The sequence below is a fragment of the Pleurodeles waltl genome, chromosome 4_1 (genome assembly GCF_031143425.1).
Source record: "Pleurodeles waltl isolate 20211129_DDA chromosome 4_1, aPleWal1.hap1.20221129, whole genome shotgun sequence".
Classification (NCBI taxonomy): Eukaryota; Metazoa; Chordata; class Amphibia; order Caudata; family Salamandridae; genus Pleurodeles; species Pleurodeles waltl.
In genome coordinates, this window is record NC_090442.1 from 418,167,636 (window position 1) to 418,190,181 (window position 22,546).

General features: G+C 46.1%; 1 protein-coding gene across 1 annotated transcript in view; it reads left to right on the plus strand.

Annotated features, from left to right (window-relative positions):
- Positions 1-18,162: 18,162 nt before the first annotated feature.
- The window catches only part of DHTKD1 (dehydrogenase E1 and transketolase domain containing 1), an 871,206-nt gene continuing 866,822 nt past the window's right edge, over positions 18,163-22,546 (plus strand). Inside the window, exon 1 of the mRNA XM_069228664.1 lies at positions 18,163-18,439. Within this exon, the coding sequence (XP_069084765.1) occupies positions 18,166-18,439 (274 nt within the window). The 5' untranslated portion in view covers positions 18,163-18,165. The remainder of the gene's footprint in view (positions 18,440-22,546) is intronic.

A 22,546-nucleotide genomic window follows, 5' to 3' on the forward strand; every position in this document is an offset into this window, starting at 1 on the left:
ATCTGTCTGAGTTCCTCCATTTGCCAACTAGCTTGAGGGCTGGATATTGCTGTATTGCTATGTTTCGGGGGGCATGGAGTCGGTGCAGGAAGTGATTCAATTGTTGAAATTCTTGATGGCTTTTAAGAGGTTGTTGCTGTGTTTGGGTCGGTGAGAGGTCCCTTTAGTTGGCACTAGTTGTGTGATCCGACATGTTGTACTTTTTTCCTATACTTTTTACAAGTTGGTGGTGCACTCACCTGTCCATACTGTATCAGAGGTGTAGATGTTTCTGCCTCCTGATAGTTACCCTAGATAAAACGGGCTTTCAATGAGCTCCTCTTTCAGGGACGGAAGAGGTTGGGTCAGTACTTACGGCACCTCCTGATTCTTCTGCTTCATGACTCCTCATGGCTAACTTATCCTTGGGGAATGCAGGTTACTTTTCCTAATCTTATAAACTGTATTGATGAATATTGATAGTTTTCTAAATACATGCCCGGATTAATTTTTATATCTCTGGATAGGTGAGGGATACTCAAATATTTATTATTTTTAAATACACATTTATCGACAAAGATGTATCGTTTGTGAAGACAGTCTCTCTTTTTCTTCCACTTATGAGCTTCTTGGCTTGTCATGATTCCTCTCTTCTGTCTGCTGGTCCTGTTCTTTTTCCTCCTGTCATTGAAAATGATTTGCAAATACTAGTGCACCCCTGAGCTATGATGTCATCAGCAACAGCTGACGCAACTTCTACAATCTGCCACAGGGTCAGACTAGCAAACTGTGATTTCTTCATTTGTGGTTTGAATCATTTTGATTTGGTGTTTTATCACAAACTCTGTACATACATTATAACTAGCAATTCACAAATTGTGAGTCGGGGGGTAGGCAGGCAAATAAAATGGGACTGCTTAATAGAACACTGAGTGATCGTGACTTTTCCATGGAAGCCAGAGGGAATTGTTTCCCTGATGAAAATGTGCATAAAATGGTGCAACATTATGCATTCTATAGCATAAAAGGACATTTGGTTAATACTGTATTTACCTGTATTGACAACTTTCTTGCATTCTATCTTTATTTTCATCTTCTTTTTCCTTATGTTCTTCTTTTACCCTGTCCTTCTTCCTATCTACCGTTCTCCTCTATTTTCTATTCTTTTTTCTCTCCTTCTCCTTTTATTCCTCTTTCCATATTTCTGTCTGTGTATCCTTTCATCTCTCATTCTTACTGTTCTTCGTGTTCATATTTTATTCTTTCAATATTTCCTTATTCACAAATTTCAATCTTTTTGTTCCTTTCTTTCTTTTCATCGTCCTCTTGTCCTTCCTTCTACCTTTCATTACATCCATTATTTGTTTTCCTTTTATTTGTTAATTCTTCGTCAACTCCAGTTGGAAGAGAACTGCAAGTACGTCACTACTTTTTCGACTCATGTTGGATTGTTCAGATACAAAAGGTTGAGTTTTGGAGTGTTGTCAGCTCATGAAATAATTCAGGATGATATATGTCGAATAATTCAGCCTTTCATGTATGCTTTTAATTACAGTGATGACATACTGGTATTTGGAGCAATGCAAGAGGAACATGACAAGGCTCTTACACAAGTATGCCACTTACTTGCTGATGTAGGGCTCACTCTGAACGCAGCAAAGTGTGTGTTTCATAAGGCCAAACTTAAATTCTTTAGGCACATATTCTCTGATGGGGGAATGACTACTGACACAGATAAAGTTCAAGCACTGTCAGCTACTGCCCCCTCACAAGATGTCACTATGCTAAGATCCTTCTTAGGCATGGCCAGTTATTGTTCAACGTACACTTGTGACTGCTACAGTGGGCCGGTGGGGCTGGGGGCAATCCTTGCTGACTTCTCAGAGACACATACATTGTGGCCTATAGCAGTCGAAGCCTGTTGCAAATAGACAGAATGTGCCAATTGACAGCTGGAGAAGGGGAGTCTGGCTGTAGTGTGGGCCTGTGAACATTTTCATGTGATTCTATATGGAGAATGTTTCACTATCATTACTGACACCAATCAATGCCCACTATTTTTGGAAACCCGAAACCCGACTGCAAGAGTACGACTATGCAATTGTCCACAAGCCGGGTAAAGATCAGAACCCTGCTGATTACTTTTCACGAGTACCAGTACATCGTCACAGTGCGATATCCAAAATGGCTCAAGAGTACATTAACTTCATTGTGAAGTCCCGCATGCCAGCAGCCTTTTTCATAGAACAGATTATTGCTGCTACTAAAGCCGATAAGAACATGTTTATCTTCAAAGACATATTTTCAACTCAGTTGTGGAAGAGGAGCACTCGACCTGTTGCTGATGATGTTGAATTAAAAAAATTAAAAAATATACAGGATGAACTGTGTGTGACCATGGAAGGTGTTGTATTGAGAGACTCAAGAATTGTCATACCTGAGAGCCTAAGTCAGCAGGTCATTGAACTAGCCCGTGAGGGAAATCGTGGCATTGCAACCAGCAAAATAGCTCTACGAGATTGAATGTGGTTCCTGCGTCTAGATGTGAGGGTAAGAAAGGGAACTAAAAGAGTGCCATCTTTGGAACTGCCTTTCCCCCAAAGTGACACAGCATCCACTGACAATGTCTGAGCTTCCTGCACAGGTTTGAGAAGAAGTTGCAGTTGATTTCTTTGGGGCCTTAGGAAATTGACATCATCTCATGGTAGTCATTGATGAGTACTCACACTATGCTTTAGTAGAGGAGCTATCATCAACAACCAATGATAAGGTCAACGAGTGACTGGTCGACATCTTTGCAGCATGGGGTATCCCCGCCAATCTCAAATCTGACAGAGGTCTGCCATTCAACGAAGATATCAAGGAGTTTGTAATCCGATTAAACGTCAAGCATAAAAAGAGTACACTTCTGTGGCCACTAGCTAAAGGTGTTGTAGAACAATTCATGGGTACCCTCAAAAGGATAATTCAATGAACATCGATGGAGGAAATCAAGTTAAACCAGACCCTGTGTCAAGGCCTTCATGCTTATTGTTCAGCTCCTCACTCCATAACTGCCATCTTGGTATTAGGGACAGCCATCTCAGCACCTTGAGACCATACGGGTGATTAGCCGCGCTTTACAAATTTCTGAATGATTGATTGATTGAGCCATCAGAACGAAACTGCCACAGTGGACCGTCCTTTAAATTCTGATAAAGTTTGTGTCACAGACACTTCTCGAAAGTGCAAAATGAAAACATATGTCGACCGGTGTCAACGAGCTCAGGAAACAGTCTTTGATGAAGGTGACTGGGTCTTGGTCAAACAGAAACGAAAGTGGAAACCAGTCACTCCTTTTGCTGTTGATCCCCTAAGAGTGGTGACATGCAAAGGAGACACAGTGAAGGTGCATCGTCCTGGACAGTTCATTAACCGGGATTCATCACATTTAAGCACCTACCTCGACGTTTATCAGCTCCTACAAATATGAATCATGTGTTCCCGCCTAACAGTCCGAATCAAGCTTCAAAACCGGTACCATCGATGTAAAACCAGAGTGCATCTCAACTACCTAATACCACTCGATCTGGCTGACTAGTGCAAGCATTTCAACAACTTATTTGTTAGGAAAAGATCCAAGAACAGTGAGGCATGAGTGGGGGGATGAGAATAATATTTATTTAAGTCCGATTCAAGCAAGCGGCACCGACAGACCCAGCACCGTTGCCTCCAACTGTCCGCCGTTAAACGCTGCAGGCGTCCCACATTCCATTGCCGAATTCCTACGTATTATCACACATCCCCCTCTCAACAAAGAAAATTTACAACAACAAAAACATAATAACTACGGAACAACTAATCTAACAATACATTAGAAATATATAGCATATATTGAATATCACATAATAAGGCAAAAACAAAGAACAACATTTCACTTGTGGATTACATAGTCCTTTAGATATGTAGGCATTTTCTTATTCCTCTCACTACGGCGTGGCACTTCACACTCATTGTCATAATCACTATGACACCCAGACTCACCCACGCCAGTAAGATCACTTCCAAATAGATATCCACTGCATTCCTCTCTGCACTCTGCATCCTGTATCACAACATTAGGCTCTCCCCTACATATAGACACACGCCTTACATTCCAAACTTTGCCATCATCCAATTTCAACGCATTCCTCAAGACTCTCACAATCTTCTTCGGTTCGGACCATTGAGATTTTCCTTTTTCCACAAATCCAAGTAACTTAACTCGAACACTTTGTCCCACTTTGAGTCCACCAATACTGGATCTAACATTCTGGCTAAACTTAACCTGAGATTGCAACACCCTATTCTTCATCTCCTCATCACAAACTACCTTAAACTTCTCACGATTTCTTTCCATCAACCACCAAGGAACTAAACCAGTAGAAGGCTTCCTTCCCCTTAACAGTTCAAAAGGCATTTTCCCTGTCACAGAAGGTGATGATGCCCTGTAGGAAGAAAGCATCTTTCTTACTGCTTCCTTCCATGGAATTCCAGACTTTAAAGCTAGTTGAATAGTTTCCTTAACAACCCTGTTAAATCGTTCAACTAATCCATTAGAAGAGGGATTATACAAAGCTACCCTGACATGCTTAATGCCATTTCTTTTTAAAAATGCTGCCATTTTTGTAGAGGTAAACTGCACACGATTATCGGATACTAATGTCTCTGGAACCCCTTCTCTAGCAAAAACATTCCCCAAAAACTCTATGACAACCTCAGTAGAAATTTTGCTCACAAACTCAACCTCAGGCCATTTGGAAAAATAATCCATCAAAACAACAGCATAAGCTTCTCTTGCAGGTAACGTGGAGAACGGACCAATTAAATCAATAGCCAATTTCCTCCAAGGCCTATCAGGTAGTTCAACTGGCAATATCGGTGCAAAACAAGGTTTAGCACTCTTATCACTTTGGGCACAAACAACACAATTTTGCACAAATCTGTCAACCATTGCATCCACTCCTGGCCACCAGAAAAATTCCTTTACCTGCCGTTTATTCCGAGACATTCCACTGTGACCAACATGACTTCTTTGCACAATCGCATCACGTACTCCCTTTGGAGGAATTATTCTGTCGCCATGCATGATTATACCATTTTCTAAACTAAGTTCATTTTGCAATTTCCATAGCACTGCACTCTCACCTCTCATAGATCTCTCACTAGGCCACCCATCACTTATATATTTTTTTTATCAATTGCATTTCATTATCTTTCATCATTTCACGTTCCCATACTTGTTCAGTTAGTACTGTTTGTTCCGTCTCACAATTTATCTCAGAACCAGAGATTACATCAGCATACGTGTATGCAACATCACATTCTACATCATCATGTGCATCTTGAATAGGTAATCTAGACAATCCATCAACAATAAAATTATTTCTACCGGGTACATACTCTATATCAAAGAAATACATTTGCAATTTGGAAGCAAGTCTTGCTAATCTTGAAGACAAATTCCGTCCACCACCTGGTTGTAGAATATTCACTAAAGGTTTGTGATCTGTACGCAATTTAAATTTTCTTCCCCACACATACATTCGAAATCTTTCTAGAGCCCACAAAGCTGCCAACAATTCTTTCTCAATTACTGAGTAATTTCTTTCAGATTGAGATAAAGTACGTGAGGCATAAGATACAATCCAATTCTCACCATTACTTTTCTGCGAAAAAACAGCCCCAATGCCATAATTGCTTGCATCAACTGCAATTATACAATCAGCATTCGTTACAAATGGCTTCAGACATGGTGAATTCACAATTTCTCGTTTGATACAATCGAAACATTCTGACTGTTCTTGCTCCCACACAAATTGAACATTTTTCTTTAAAATTTTCCTCAAATTCTCCACCTTTGTTGCATAATTCTCTATGAACCGAGAATAAAATTCAGTAAGACCCAAAAACGACATTAATTGTTCTTTACACTCTGGTATAGGTGCGTCCACTATAGCTTTTACATTACTTACTTTGGGACGGATACCTTCAGATGAAATTACATGTCCTAAATATTCGACCTGGGACTGGCCAAAACTACATTTATCTTTCCTTACAGTTAAGCCATTTTTGTCAAGCAATGTTAAAACATGCTTGAGAACTTTGTCATGTTCTGCCTTGTTCTTGCCATATATCAATATGTCGTCCTGGAACACCCTTGCATTACTCACGTCACAAAACATCTTGCTCATCTCTCTTTGAAATACTGCGGACGCACTAGCAAGACCAAAGGGCATTCTTAGTTCCGAAACGCACCTTCCGTCGTTACAAATGCTGTATAATGCCGTGAAGATTGATCCAGCTCAATTTGATGATATGCGCTGGATACATCAATAGTAGAAAAGATTGAAGCGTGGCACACAGACAAAACCAGTTCTTGCAGATTCGGTAACGGAAATGTATCAACCCAGATCACTTCATTTAAAGATCTTAAGTCGACACACAGTCTGAGATCCCCATTTTTCTTGAGAGATAAAACCACTGGTGATATCCAATCAGAGCTCTCAATCGGTTCAATAATATTTTTCTCGCACAAATCCTTCAACAATTCTTTCAACTTAGGTCTATAATTTATCGGAACATTGCGTACTTTGTGGGGGCGTGGCCTGACGCCGATGGCAGAGGAAGCCTCTCCGTGAGGCTCCTGCTAGCGATCCCCACTCCGGTCCAGCCTGAAATGCAGTGGACCCCCAACCCGCCCCATTGCCTGGCTGAAAGTGCGAGGGGGTCCCGAGGTTCATTTTGAGGGGCCCGATCCCGAAGGGAAGAGAGTTTTGGGGCCGAATTTGCGGCCGACGGAGGGCCGCAAAAAAAATAAAAAACAAGATGGCGGCCGCGATCTGACTGGCGTTCCCGGCGGCCCACGATCCACTACAGCAACTCCCGGATCCTATCCAGCTCTCCCCTCTGTGGGACAAGAATTACAAGGGGACCTGGCGGTTCCCTCTGGGGACCCAGAGCCGATGAACAGTGGGGCCCAGCACTTCGACTGTGCTCGGCTGAGGACTGCGGAGCACACACAACATGGCGGCCGGCACCCGAGGGAAGGATCCAGCGGATCACGGTTGGAGGCGATAATTCCGGGGTTCCCCCGGAGCTCCTTTGGCAGCTCCCCTCTGAGGGCGACTGATCGCAGTCTGCACGGCAACGCCGGGGGGTACTTCTGGGAGGCTTGACTCCATGGACCTCCTGAGATGAGCTGGAACGAGGGGGACGAAGTCGGCGGCTTGATAGGGTGAACCTGGCCTGCACTGAGGCACGGTGCATACGGCCCTCCTCTACAGGGGTCCGCCTGGTTGCGCAGTGCTAACTACAGGAGAGTGCAAGGGGCCCCAGACATGCTTGAAGGCGCCCTCCACGAACGGCGAGGCTGCTTGGCTCGACAGGTCCACACCCTGACTGGGAGGAGAGAGAGAGTCCTGACTACCTGGCGTGTGGTGTCCCCAGGGGTTCTTGGCGGCCTAGAGTGCGGAGTGCGGCTGGCACTGGAAGGCGATAAACCTCTTACACGAGTACCGAGCACCGGAAACAGCAATTCTCTAATAACAGTTCGGCGATCCCTCTGGCAGTGCAGTATACAGCGCTGAGGTGGTAGAGTCGATGTCCAGAGCCCACCCACCAGACGGAGTTGGAGCCATACCCCAGAAAATGGGTAAAGTCGGTCGCCGGAGGAACATGGAACAAAAAGGTAGGTCCTCAGCTGAAGCACAGGCAGACCCGCCTGACCCCAGGAATGGCGCTTCAGGAGAGGGACGCGACGACCCCACACTTCAAGATGTCCTACAAGCTATAACGGCTTCCCGTGTAGCACTGGAGGGGAAAATCAACACTTTGGCCACGGATCTCACAGTACTGCGAGATGATCACCGTCGCCTGGCCGAAAAGGTGTCCACCACCGACAGACAACTTAAAGAGCTTCTTCCGGAGGTCAAGGATGCCACTAAGTCTACACAGCAGCTGGAGACCCGGATCAGGGCCCTGGAATTAAGGGCCGAAGATGCGGAAAATAGATCACGACGCAATAACATACGGGTGATTGGTATGCCTGAAAGTGTTCCACAAACTGGCCTGGCGGAGTTCCTCGAGCGGTGGCTCCGAGAGGACTTAGCGGACGATGGACTTTCTCCTTTTTTGCGATTGAGAGGGCACATAGAGTTCCGATGCGTCCTACCCCTCCGGGAGCCCCCCCGCAACCTATAATAGCCAGGCTTCTTCATTACCGAGATAGGGATTACCTGTTGCATCAAAGCAGGACCAAAGGGGATCGCACAATGGACAATCACACGGTACGTATCTTCCCAGATTTCTCCCGGGAAGTACAGAAACAACGGGCCACCTTCAGGGATGCAAAACAGAAACTGCGCCAATTGGGTCTACAATATGGCATGCTGTTCCCGGCGAAGCTTAGGGTAGTGACCAAAGACAGTACACAGTTTTTCACTACGGCGGAGGAGGTATGGCAATGGCTTGATCTACTTCCTCATGAGGGGAATGGTCCTCCGACACAGGGCCCTGAGCATGGACGGAGGAGAGGGACTAAACGCAACACGGCCCGTATAGTAAATAGTCCTTCCCCCGTGGAGATGCAAACTGAGAGACAAAAAGCCATGGAGGCAGCAGCTTCATTGAGCGGCTCTGATCGCGGATCCCAAGTACAAACCGCTGCAGACTGTGAACCATCTGATTCGGACCATGAATCCGAGACTTCCCATGTATCCGACAGATCGGGCCCGGCCATAACACCGGGCACTTCTGACTGTATCATATGAGAGTCCTCCCATCGAACTTCACTTGCACCAGTTGCCCTGGTCATGAGGGCCTCCTCTGGCAGACACCGTAGTGGCCGGTGAGGTGGGCGCACTGGCTGTCACTCTGGCGGTCGTACCCGCCAGATGGATGAGATCTGGGTCCACAAGTACTACTATATCTTGCAATCCGGTAGTGGGGATTGGAGCGATGGCCCACTCCTTTTGTGAGCTAGGAGTTCCCCCGCTTTCGATAAACTAGTTGACATTTCACGAAGTTTGGATGAGAGCCGTTCAAACTTTTGTCCTGGGTAAGGGGAGTTGGGATGTTAATTGTTGGGGCTTGTTTAGGGGGAGTGATGAGTGGTGGATGTTTAACATTGGTCTGCTGGTGTTGTATAATGTGAGAGTAGGGATCTTCGTGGTATCTGCTATCCCTCCATGGGGCATGTCACAGATGGGGATTGAAACACGGTTATGGCGACGTTAGGCACTTACAAATTTCTCTCATGGAATGTACGGGGCATGCACACAATGTCTAAGAGATATAAGGTATTCTCACATTTACAGCGGAGGGGGATTCAGATTGCGTTGCTCCAAGAAACACATTTAACCCAGGCTGAAGGGCTAGCACTGCAGAAACGGTGGAGGGGCCAGGCATACTATACCTCTTATTCCGCATTCGCCAGGGGTGCCTTGATATGGATCAGAGCCGGGGTTCCATTCCAGATATTGGACATGCTCATAGACCCTGAGGGACGTTTTGTAGCAATCCGGGGTTGACTGGAGGGAAGAGATCTAGCGTTGATCAATGTCTATGCCCCGAACTGGGACCAGGGTGAGTTCTTTGCACGCTTATCGGGCCTTCTAGCCACCTATTTGCAGTTCCCCATAGTGATGGGGGGCGACTTTAATTGTGTGGCCAATCCCTCCAGGGATCGCTCCCACCCTCCATTACATGATTCCCCTCTGTTGAGAGTAGCAGGGCTATTCTCCTCCTGGCAGGCGAGTTGGGGGCTGGTAGATGTCTGGAGACGGCTACACCCTGAGACTATTCCTACTTCTCTCCCTGGCACGAGCTCCATGTCCACTTAGATGTGTTTTTCTGCTCCCCAGACATTTTCCCTCAGGTGCATAATGTTGAATACCTGACCCGCACAATCTCTGATCATAACCCTCTGTTACTAGAGTTACGCTGGGGTTCACCCCCTCCCCGCATCCCCACCTGGCGGCTGAAGACTGAGTCCCTAGAAGACGCACCCTTTCGGGAGGAGCTGAGTCAACATATTACCCACTACTTTGTAGATAACGAGGCTTCGACCAATAACCCCTTGATTAAATGGGACGCTTTTAAAGTGGTGGTACGGGGGCGCTGTATTGCAGGAGCGGTGGGGGTCCGAAGGACTCTACTTAGGGACACTGAACAAGCGGAGAGTGAGCTGCGAGATCCGGAGAAAAAAAGGCCTGAAAATCCACTCCTTCAACCTACTATCTTAGAACTTAGAGTAACGGTTGCTGACTGTGTGGAGCATCTTCGATGCTTCGACTACCAAAACTATATCACACGAGCACACGAGGAGAGAGACAAAGCGGGTCGGATGTTAGCATGGGTAGTATCGCAAACGCATAAGACATCACCTATCCTGGAAATTATATCGGAGTGGGGGAATCCCCTTCACGGGCAGGAGTAAATTAACTCTCACCTCATGACCTTTTACGAACGATTATATAAAAGCACTCTTCATCCTGACGGTAACTCCACCGATAGTTATGTATCTAGACTGCAGTTGCAGACACTACCACCGGACGCTGCGACACAACTTGAGGGCGCCATTACACAACCAGAGATTCGTAGGGCCATTAGTGAACTATCGAGGGGAAAGACTCCCGGGACAGATGGTCTCCCTATCGAATTCTATGCCATGTATATAGATTTGTTAGCTCCTAGGCTCGAGATTCTATATCAATCCGCCAGAGACCGAGGAATTTTGCCGGCAACAGCGAGGGAGGTGGTAATAGTGCCCTTGCTTAAACCTGGGAAAAATCCTGCGGAAGCCGGGGCATACAGACCTTTATCCATGCTGAACCTGGATTACAAGATCCTCAGCAAGGTACTGGCCTCTAGGCTGCTCCCCCACATGGCAACGCTAATACATACTGACCAGGCAGGGTTCATCCCGGGGCGCAACACAGCGGATAACATACGCAGATTTATAGCGGTCCTGAACGATCGGAATTCGACTAGCCCAGCCCCTGGAGTGCTCGCAGTCGATATAGAAAAGGCCTTTGATAGCTTGGAGTGGGCTTTCCTTTATACAGTGATGTCCCGCCTTCGTTTCGGACCTGAATACATTGCCTGGGTCAGACTGTTGTATACTGAGCCCACTGCTAGGGTAAGGACAGGACGGACTATATCCAGACCTTATGTGGTTGAGCGGGGTACCAGACAGGGGTGTCCCCTATCACCGCTGCTGTTTGCACTGGCTATGGAGCCATTGGCAGCCTCAGCGCGCTGTGGTGGTGGGGGTCCCGGCATAGTGGCGGGGAGCAAGAGACATCAGATAGCGTTGTATGCGGATGACCTGTTGATCTTCTTAGACGATGTACACAGAGACCTTTCCCGAACCCAACAGATGCTTTTGCAGTTTGGTGAGCTTTCTGGACTTCGGGTGAATTGGGGCAAGCACGGCCTGTTTCCTTTGAACGCTACTGTAGCCCCACCATTGGAGTTGGGAAATGTCCAGTGGGTTCCAAGATGCCTCTCATATTTGGGGGGTCAGGATTCTCCATGACCCACAGGATATAATAGACAGCAATATCGGAGGCTCATTGCGGTCCCTCCATTCCAACATGGCTTTCTGGCAAACCTTACCTCTATCTGTAGCGGGGAGGGTAGCCATCCTTAAAATGGTGGTGTTGCTTCGCCTCCTGTATCACTTCACGGTCCTGCCAGTATGGATTACTAAGGCCATGTTTGCAGAACTGGAGTCCATGGTCATCGCCTTTCTCTGGGGGGGTGGACGGAAGCGAGTGGCTCTGGCCAAACTTCAGAAGCGGTCCCCAGACGGAGGCCTGGCAGTCCCGGACTTTGTGGCTTACTACTTGGCAGCGCAGCTCCAATGGTTGGCGCAATGGATAGGCAACAGAGTAGCGACAGAGTTGGGGGTAAAGGCATTTACTCCCCCAGAGACTAGATTATACGAACTGTTGTTGGGGTGTCCGGGTACTGGGACGCATGAGTCCCTTGAATTTAAAGTCCTTGTGCGCTGTTGCAGGAGCTTCTTACGTAAACTTAAAGTAAAGGCCCCTTACTCCCCTGACCTACCCCTCTTGTCCCTAAGAGCTTTGCCCCATCGGGGTGACTGGGGTGGACTCCAGTCCAGGGTGGAGGCCGGGATACAGACGGTAGGAGCACTATTTAAGGAGGGGACGCTGATGCCGTTTGAAGTCCTTCGGACACAATTCGGTCTACAAGGAGGGCACTTCTTATTATATGGCTCAGTAGTGGCTAGTATCAGGAAACATTGGCTGAGACGGACAGGAGAGCTCACTGCACAAACAACCTGTACATATTTGGCGACTTCTTCTGGCACCTTTAAGGCAGTTTCTAATCTCTACAGCAGGGTTCAGGTGGATAGGACCATACCTTTGACTCAGCTCAAATCGTCCTGGAAAGTAGACCTGGGCACAACTATATCCGATGTGGACTGGGAGCGTATTCTGGGGGGCTTCCCCAAAATGACTTGCAATGCAAGATTTAAGCTGATTAATTTTTATGTACTACATAGGGCATATCTCACCCCTGAGCGGATCAGCAGGTACTTTGGAGTGGAGGGAGTACATTGCCCGAGGTGCGGGCTAGAGAAGGCGGAATTTAGGCATATGTTCTGGAGCTGCCCTACGGCGGAGGTGTATTGGGCGGAGGTGAGCCGACTGGTGGCTGGAGCGATAGGAAGGGAAGTCCCCTGCACAATAGGTCATTGTCTGCTTGGCTGGTTTCCACGCACGGCTAAGTACACAATAACCAACAGGTTCCGGGACTTGGCCTACGTACTGGCCAAGAGGGAAATAGCGATGACCTGGAAGAATCCAGTTGGGCTGAGACTGTCCCAATGGACTAGAGAACTAACTAGGTGGGCTGGGTGCGAGAGCGCTATTCTACATGGTGAGGCCAGAAGGGGTTGGCGGCCCCTGGAGGCGGCGCAAGGTTGGGATGCGATATTAGACTCCTTTAAGGAGGAATGTCGATTGGGTCCAGTCCCCTGATTAAATGATGATTGGATGCTTTGTGAAGTTGCCAATAGACCCAATCCATTGGTGCCATTACGATGACCCCGGGGCAGGATCCTACGGTTGGACTAGATGGGGGAAACACTCTCACATTGTGAGTGGAGGGTCGACTCTTTCATAGCACACCTACATACAATACAACTATCCAGATATGCTACCAGTATCATCACTGGTGGGTGGGGAACTGTTGGGGAGGTTGAGGGATGGGGAGTAGGGTAGATGTTGCAACATTAGATTGCTGTTAGTGCAGAGATGTGTAGAGTGAAAAAGCTCTTGCCCTCAGAGTCTATGTAGATCACTGTATGTTCTCTTATACTATGTTTACCTGCTCACTGGTTGATCGAAATTGCAATAAACTTTGTTTACAAAAAAAAACATTGCGTACTTTGTGCCTCACAGGGCTGGCATTTTCCTGTAATACAATTTTATGTTTAAATCCTTCTAATTTACCTAAAGACTTCGAAAACACTGTAGGATACCATTCTTCTAATTTGTCTAATTTGCTATTTTGGAATTTTGGATTTATAGTATGTCAAATATCCATCCTCCACCATTTTTTCTTGCTGAACCTGGTCAACCTCCTATTCGATGGGAACTATGGATAGACTTATTTGAAGCTTATGTGGAAGTTTTGGAAGAGCAGGAGTGCCCTCCTGAAAGACATTTGGCGTTATTGAAGCACAGATTGGGCGCTATCGGATTAAGGGAATATAAGAACTTGCCACCTGTTCAGAACGTTGGAAATTTTAACGTATATGAACTTGCTAAGAAACAACCTCAGGAACGTTATGGTAGAAAAATAAATGTAGTATTGGAACGCTACAAATGTTATTCAAGATCTCAACAGGACGAAGAATCTATTGATGAATTCGTAGCTGCTCTTAGAGGTTTAGCTATTACTTGCAAATTTGAACAAATGTCGTATGACCAAGTTTTGCGGGATCAGATTCTGATGAAAACTAAATCTCGCAAAATTCAAGAGAAATTGTAGTTGTGTGGGAGTGACTTGTCCTTGAACCATGCAATCGATGTAGCACGAACAATGGAAGTGTCTGAAAAATGTATTCAAACTGTAAGGAAGGATATGAATGATACTGAACATGGTGTGGTTGATGTTAGTGCTATCTCCAAAGACTCAAAAGGTGTTGAAAAAAAAATTGAATGGAAGAAGAGTGCTACTAGGAATTGTTACAGATGTGGTGCTGCTGACCATTTAGCAAATTATAAGAAGTGTTTGGCGACTAACAAGTGTTGCAATTTATGTAAAAAGATGGGACACTTTAGCAAAGTGTGTAAAAGTATGAAAGGGGTCAGTTATATTTCTAGGCAAGAAGATCTCGATTGTGTAGGAGTGCATGAAGTCGTGTTGAGTGTATTACCTAATGATGATCGTACGTCTCCGGTGTCAACGAGCTCAGGAAACAGTCTTTGATGAAGGTGACTGGGTCTTGGTCAAACAGAAACGAAAGTGGAAACCAGACACTCCTTTTGCTGTTGATCCCCTAAGAGTGGTGACATGCAAAGGACACACAGTGAAGGTGCCTTGTCCTGGACAGTTCATTACCCAGGACTTATCACATTTAAGCACCTACCTCGACGTTTATCAGCTCCTACAAATATGAATTATGTGTTCCCGCCTAACAGTCCGGATCAAGCATCAAAACCGGTACCATCGATGTAAAACCAGAGTGCATCTCAACTACCTAATACCACACGATCTGGCTGACTAGTGCAAGCATTTCAACAACTTATTGAAGAAATATAATGTGACTGTTGTTTGTACTTTTTATTTAACAAGGGGGAAGATTTTGTGTTGTGAGACTATGTGCGCTAGGACCCTTGCGGTTCTTGGTGGTTTAAACAGAATGATAACGTAACCTACTTGGAAGTGTTAAGGTGTCGTTATTAATGGTTATGATGTGATCAGAGAGCAGTGTGTGATCGTATGCTGAGGGATAAAGATGTCTGTTATAGAGCTCCGTGTGTGGCATGGTCATTTACATGCTCCCATGCTGGGGAGGACGCTACACATACGATTTTATACAAAGTTCTACTTAAGCACATGTCCGGGCCTTCGCTGAATACATTCATGCCAAAAGACCCAATTCAGGTGAGGGACTCATGATTTTCAAAGCCAAAAATGGCTTTAATGAAGCTTTCTCGTGCCTGAAATTAGCTACACTTCAGTACAAGTCAATGAGGAAAGTACATTCCCCAAATGTTTATTTTTTTTTAAATCTTTCTCTTCCTGTAATCCTAACGTTGGCATGTATGAAAATCTTAAAATGTGAACAGATGTCCAGTATTTTCTCTGGTGCAAACTAAAAACACCAACTCGACATGGCATACTCCCTGTGGGCCCTGTCCACAATACAATGCATATATTATGAATAAGACACCCCTCTGGCAGGCATTCTAGCCCTAAGGCAGGGTGCACCATATTATATGTGAGGGCATAGCTGCATGAGCAATATACCCCACTGTGTCCTTGCCAAACCTGGGACATAGTGAGTGAACAGAGTAGCCATTATAATACATGTGCTGGACACTGGTCAATACGAGTTTCCCAGCTACATGATGGCCACTCTGAATCCTGGGTTGCTTGGTATCAAACAACTCAGAATGATAACTCCAACCTGGTACCAGTATTGGATTTACCCCTAAAAGTACCTGGGATCGCCTTAGAGGGCCCCCCTGCAAATGATAACTACCCTTGCATGGTTGCTGACTGGTCCTACCATGCCTGCCACCTCCAGACACCCAATCTACAAACCTTGGGGGAGAGGCCCGACTCTCTGGTGGTTTGTAGAACAATACCCTTACAGGGTGGAGGTGCCAATCCCCCCTCCCTCAGCAATGTGCATTGCCCTAGTGGCGAGCTTCAAAGGGCTTACCACATTTGAAACTCAACCTCCAGGTCTGCTGGTAGCAGCAGATGGTCAGCCCCTTTGCAAACCCCCACTTTTGGAGGAAGCAAAGGTGGGAAACTACACAAAGAGTAGGAGGAGTGGCCCACCTGGCACGCACCACCCCTAAGGTGTTGCCTGCGAGGTGGGCACTCCATTTCATTTTCCTCCATCTTAGATGGAAGGTAAATAGCCAATCAGAGATAGGGAAGTGACCCTTCCCACAAGAAGCAGTCACTGTAGTGGGTGTAGCCCCACAAAGTTAGGTGTCCCATTGGACACTACCAGGTTACCCCTAAAACGCCCACTAAATTCAGTATTTCGTGGGCATCCCTAGACCAGATGATCAGATTTGAAGGACACAAAGAAGACCAGCACCAAGAAGATCCAAGGCACAAGAGCTGTGGACCTGCTGCACAAAGAAAAGGCGCCAAACCCTGCCTGCTGCACCTAGGACCGACAATCGCCGCTGCGGAACTGCTGGACAACTGGACTGCCCTCAAGAACCACAGAGGGCCTTCAGGCTTTGCCAATCACCCAAGAACTCCCTCCAGAGTGGAGGTGCCACTCTGCAACAAGAAGAAACCATCAAACCAGTGAGGGTCACTTCACTGACCAGCCGCTAATTCCCGAACCGGAAGTCGCAGCTGGGCCCGACGACACACCGACCGTAAGGACAAACCCTGCAAGTGTTTCAAGTGTGATGGCACTGCACCCTTCAGTGGTTGAACCGTGCCAGCACCCTGGGTATTGGTCAGTTGACATAGGACAGCAGGAAAACCAGCCCGCCCGGGGCTGAAAAAGGACCAGGAGGAAGCCAAAGTCGAGGGACTTCAGGAACACCCCGGACCTCCCGCCAGAGTGTCCCTGTTGTCCTGCAACCAACCCTTGAAGCGACTTACCTCCAGATCCAAAGGGCAACCTTGCGCACAGCTCCTGGCTCACCGACTCGCTCTGCACCCAACCGCCCTGTGCCCTGCAACGTAGAACCTGCTGTGTCCGAAGGGTCTCTCACCCCTTGCGGCCTCGACACTCCAAGGGGACCTCCAAGGAACCACCTCCAAATTTATCTGCACAGACCTTTTCCAAGTGGTTCCCCGCAGGGGCCTGCACCAGCTTCAGAGACCTTTACCCGCTGCTCCCGCCAGAATCGGAAACTGCCTGAACTTCTCTCGCTGGCACAGTGTGCCCACCGATTACCTCAACCACCCTGCAAATGAAGAACTTGGTAAAGCAAGTGAGTGATTTTATATGTATTTTTAAAGGTGACTTTCTATTGATTCCTACGGTGCGTAATTACGCACAAAAAGACTATTTTTATTATGCTTCGAAAATTCATATATCAAAAATACTTAACCAGTTTTGGTAATCTTGGTCTTAAAAATTACATAAACATCTGAAGTTTTTTTATAAATTGGTCTTGAGTTATTCCTGATTGTGTGAGTGGCAAGATTGATACTGTGAGTACAGCAAATGCTTTGCACTTCTCTAGGATTGGCCTAACTGCTGGACCAAGCTACCTTAAAAATTGGAGCTTTAGGTGTCCTAGTTTTCACTCCTGTAAACCAAGGTGTGGTTGCCTGTACCCCCTGCACAGTGTGCCTAGCTTTGCACACTACATAGAGGACCAGCCTCCTACAGTTAAATGCCAGTCTCATGGTTAATTTCTTTTACTCAATAAAGGATGTTGAAGTTTGCAAAAGTATAGACGAACAAGAGCCCAATTAGGAGTACCAGCTTGAGAAAAGCGCACGCCTGTAAAATTGCATTGAATTATGCATCTAAACAACTGAAGATGTATGTAGTTTGGCTAGGCTTCGCTAGTGACAACACAAAGATCGTAACGTACGCATAGTTTATTCATATATATACTATCGTTGAACATTTTTTTGTATTGCTTCTGATGAGTTTACCTATGCCCTTGTAAAATGGCATAATCTATTGTTACGCACAACCAATACTAAAATGCTCTTAACCCTTTATCGGTGCCCAAGGGACGGTCTGGAGACTTGAAAAAGGAGGCAGAATGAAAGCAACGCAGATCTTCGCTCAATCACTTAGCGTTACCCTCCTCGCACCAACTGTCATTGCAGACGTTTATAACAGTACAATTCTGTGAGATTAGTGAAGGAGAGCACGCAGCGTTTCGTGCCTTTACTTTTACGTGACCCCTTCTGCTCCACCCCGCGCACAACACATGGCTTCGTCCTACCGGCTACTTCCCTATGGCGAGAGGTCCAGCCAATGGGCTCGGGGGGTGTTGCCTGCGCGTCGGTGCGTGGGCGGAGTCTGAGAGCGGCACATGTCTCTGTAGACTAATGCTGATCTCTACTGTAAACATGTCGGGGCTGCGGTATCTGCTTTACAGGGCCCTGAGGCGTACACAGCCCGGGCTGCGAGTATATCATACGAATCGCGGGGTCTATGGCTACAAGCCCCGGAAGGCGGAAAGTGAGGAACAAGGGGCTGTCCTCGGCGTCTCTTCCCACAGCAGACAAGGTACGTGCAGAACGAGTAGTGGAGGTTTAGGAGACTCCTATTACAAACCATTGGTAGTAAAGCAGAGAACACCCACGTCAGTGCTCCTGTCAGACTGACAGCGCCACAAGGACTCCCTGCACACTAACGGTACTATTGTAAGCCCCCGCCCCCCAACGCTGGCAGTGCGTCTAGGACTTGTTGCACTGAAAGTGGCTTTGGTGACATGACTCTATGGCCCAGCTCTCATGCCTTCACTTAACCCTCGAACACTGACAGTGCCACAATACCCTTGCCTGAGTATCAACTGCACTGTCATCCCACTGACAGTGCTCAGGTACACTAACCTCACTGACGGTGCTGGTCACTCTGACTGTCTAGCTTTAAGTACGCCTGAGCAGATAACCATCATCGCTGTGGAAGAAAGTAATAATAATTTGTATTGATGATGCCATCATCGCTGTGGAAGAAGGTGATAATAATTTGTATTGACGATGCCCGCCAGAAGAGCAACGCAGATGTATTCATACATCAAGAGCGCCTCATGACACGATGAATCCCCAACTGTCACTCGGTTCCTACCCGCGAACCCCATCGTTCCATCCACACGCACACAAAGAATTGAAGGTCAAAGGGTAGGAAAACAAGAGCAAAAAATAACTTTTGGATGTTACATCAGCTTGACTTTTTGGAGAAAATGTAATCCATTAATCAGTGTTGTAACAGAATGACAAGTCAACACTGCTGCAAGAGCTGTAACCATACTGCTTACCTTTGGCCACGCCACACTCTTGTGTGGGCAGGCAGCAGTTTTAACCTCATCTCCAGATTCGTATTTTCTCCAACATCCTTCTCGGACTTATGCAGACGAATCGAGTACTTCTTGCATTTCCACGGTTCCACCATTTACTACACTTGATGGTTTCCTCCCAGCAGAGTTGCTGTCAGATATTTTAGATATTTATTTTTGCGAGCTGAAGTGATAGCTCACTCGCACTGCAAGGGAAACAGCTCAACCTCTGCTCATCTTACATTCATTCTCAATAAACTGCGAGGCTTGCTATACTTATTACTGCTAAGCTCTGTGAAAAGTTTCTTTGTCTTTGCAAATTTGTCTGACGTTCAATTATTGTATGCGTTTAGTATCATCATCATCAAAATCTTTATTCGGTTGTACAAACAACCATAAAATAGCAAACAAAGAACAACTCATACAATTATAAAACATATGGATGAGATGCAAAAAGTTATAGTTACCAGACGGCAATAAAAATAGAATAAAAAAAAATGGCAGCCATACATTAATCAATGAGGTCTAGAAGGCCTATATCTCAAAAAAGCTTGTAAAAAACAAGAGACAACATATAAAACATGTTGATTGGGGAGCGTCTGTAAGTACATAATTGCGCGCATACTTGGGTGAAGTTCAGAGACTCCAGCAATGCGGACAATAAACTTCTATCTGGGCATACTGAAATATGTTCCAAACCTTACAAAATGCAAAGTGTCCTGTGGAAACCAATTGTCGCAGCCACAGGGCAGCATAGGGTCAGGATGAGTCCAGCTGCTAGGTGACGCCAAAAGATGGTGTAAAAAGTTAAATCTGAACCTGCTCAAAACAGATTTGTCCCTCATGTTGGGTCCCTGTGCTAGGTAAGGCTCCAAGCCCTGAACTGTTTTCAAAAACATGTGTCCCTTCACCATAGGTTTCATCAATTTTTCTTGTTCTCTAGCTGTGGAAGCACGCTCTAGAAACAGATCCTTCACTTCACCCTTTTCAATTCTAAGAGTGACAATGAGTGGAGATCAAGAAACATATCCGATCTCCTTAAAGTGGAAAAGGCTGCCATTGCATAAGTGATCCAGTGAATTTAATACGCAAAATGAAGGGAGAGGTAATCCAAGAGAATCTGTCTATTTAGCTTAAGTCCCTCCCTGGTCCAGATCTTAATCCAATTTAACAAAGGACTAAGGGCAACTGTGTCACCCTAAGTATCTTATTTCGAGCTCCCCAAGGACTAAGAAGACCGGAGTGCTTTGAGGTACCTTCACCTGCCGTCTTAAAAATTGATTTTGTCAGTCTTTGTGTACCCCCAGACCTCGCTGTCTTACAGGACCTGTGACACACATTTGGCCTGGTATATCTTAAGCAGAATATGTAGTGACCAAGAACCAAACATATGTAAAAAGCTGGCCACCGCCCCAGTGGCCTTGACAAGCTCAGACCTCCTCCCCTCAGTCAGAGGCTTCCAATTTTTGTTCACGTCAAACAACACCCATAAATAAGGAAAGGCCAGGATTTTAGCCAGGTAGTGATTAGCCACCTCGAATGTTTTAGAGCTGGTGGACCAAGGGCAAACAACCATGGCATACGATTTGGTGAAGTTTACTGCTAAATCCAAACTCCTTATAAAAGCATCAAACTTGTCAAAAAGTAGCTGCAGCCCTACAGAAGTTTGAACCATGAGAACCGCATCATCGGTATATAACAATACCGGAGGCAATTTCTTTCCCATCCTTGTAGAATCTGCCTTGACAGTGAGAAGGGTTTGCTCAAGACCTTTAATGTAGAGGGGGAACAGGAAGAGTGTAGGAATGCACCCCTTACGAATACCTATACAAGTGGGAAAGGCTGAGTGCAGTCAGCTCCTTGAGAGAGCCGCACCAATGCAGAGGTGCCAGAGTGCAGGTCAGGTAAAAGGGCCATTATATTCGGATCTACCCCTATCGCGAGAAGCAAACCCCACAACTTCGCACAATTTAAACTACAAAAGGCAGACGTACGGTACATGAATGCCAGGTGGAGAGATTAAAACAGAGCAACCATATACTTATTAATAATTAAGTATAATTTTAAACATTGATCCAATGTTGACCTGCTGGATGTAAAGCATATTGAACCTCAGAGAAGATATCATTAGTCCACACCATTAGCCTATTTAGAATTATTCTCCCTAGAACCTTAACTACTGTATCAATCAGTGGGATAGGGCAATAACACTGGGTATTGTCCTTATCTTGTTTCTTGAGTACTGGCACAATCACCGCCATAGATCACGAGGGCAACGTCCCCACCCACCCTGCAGCATTCAAAATCAGTCAAAGCTGGGCCCCAGATCTCAATATTGTCCTCAAACAAATCTGAGAGAGCCCCATCAGTGCCAGGGGCTTTGTTGTATGATAACACACAAATGCCCTGAGTAACTTCGTCTGATGTGAAAACAACACTAGCCCTACTCTTCACAGGTTTCACCCTATCCACTCCACCTACATTGGGCCCAAAGTTATAGACACTTTCAAAGTGGTCAGTCCATTGTTGCTCTGAAATATGGTAGCATATTGCTGGGTCGTTTGTCTCCGCAAAGCAGAGCCTGTTTATCACCCTCCAGAAAAGAGAGCTATCTCCCAGCTCAAGCCTGGCCTAGCTCCTCCCAGGCAACTTCTCGCAGTGTAGATTTGCAGTTAGCTAGGGCCTTTTGTATGACATCAACAGGAGGCAACAAGATTCCTGTCTCTGGGGGCCTGCTTAAGAACTGCCTTCAAACGATGAAGGTTCCTTGAACAAATCTTACTGAACTTCTTAGGATCCTGTGAGGCCGAATTTATCACCAGAACCGACAATTCTAGGATTTTCTGGCTAATGTCTGCAAATGCTTGCAAAATGCCCCTTTCTGGGACACTTGGGTCCAGACAGGTGGAAATCTCCTGCTCACAGCTAGAACAAAAGAAACCTTTAAATTGCAATGGTTCCAATCCAGGTCCAATTGATTGTTCTACCCTGATCAACAAGAGAGAACCCCTTTGCTTCTCACCCAGGGCTTTAACACCAAATACTACATTAATGACTTAGGACAGGGGAATATGATCACTAAAAGGCCTATGGATAATATTAAAATAGGAGATATACAATAACAAGGGGACTGATACAAATATAAAATCTGTAATAGTCATACAACCCCTCCCTTTGAATGTTGGTAAAATAAGTGGATTGTGGAAATTAACCAGCTTCTCAAAGGAAAGACCAGGTTCTACATGTCTGGGATAGTACTAAGCCCTAACCCCTGGCTCCCCCTGGTGTGAGCCGGATGGAGCCCCTCGTTCAACAGACATTTAGGGGGTCATTCCGAC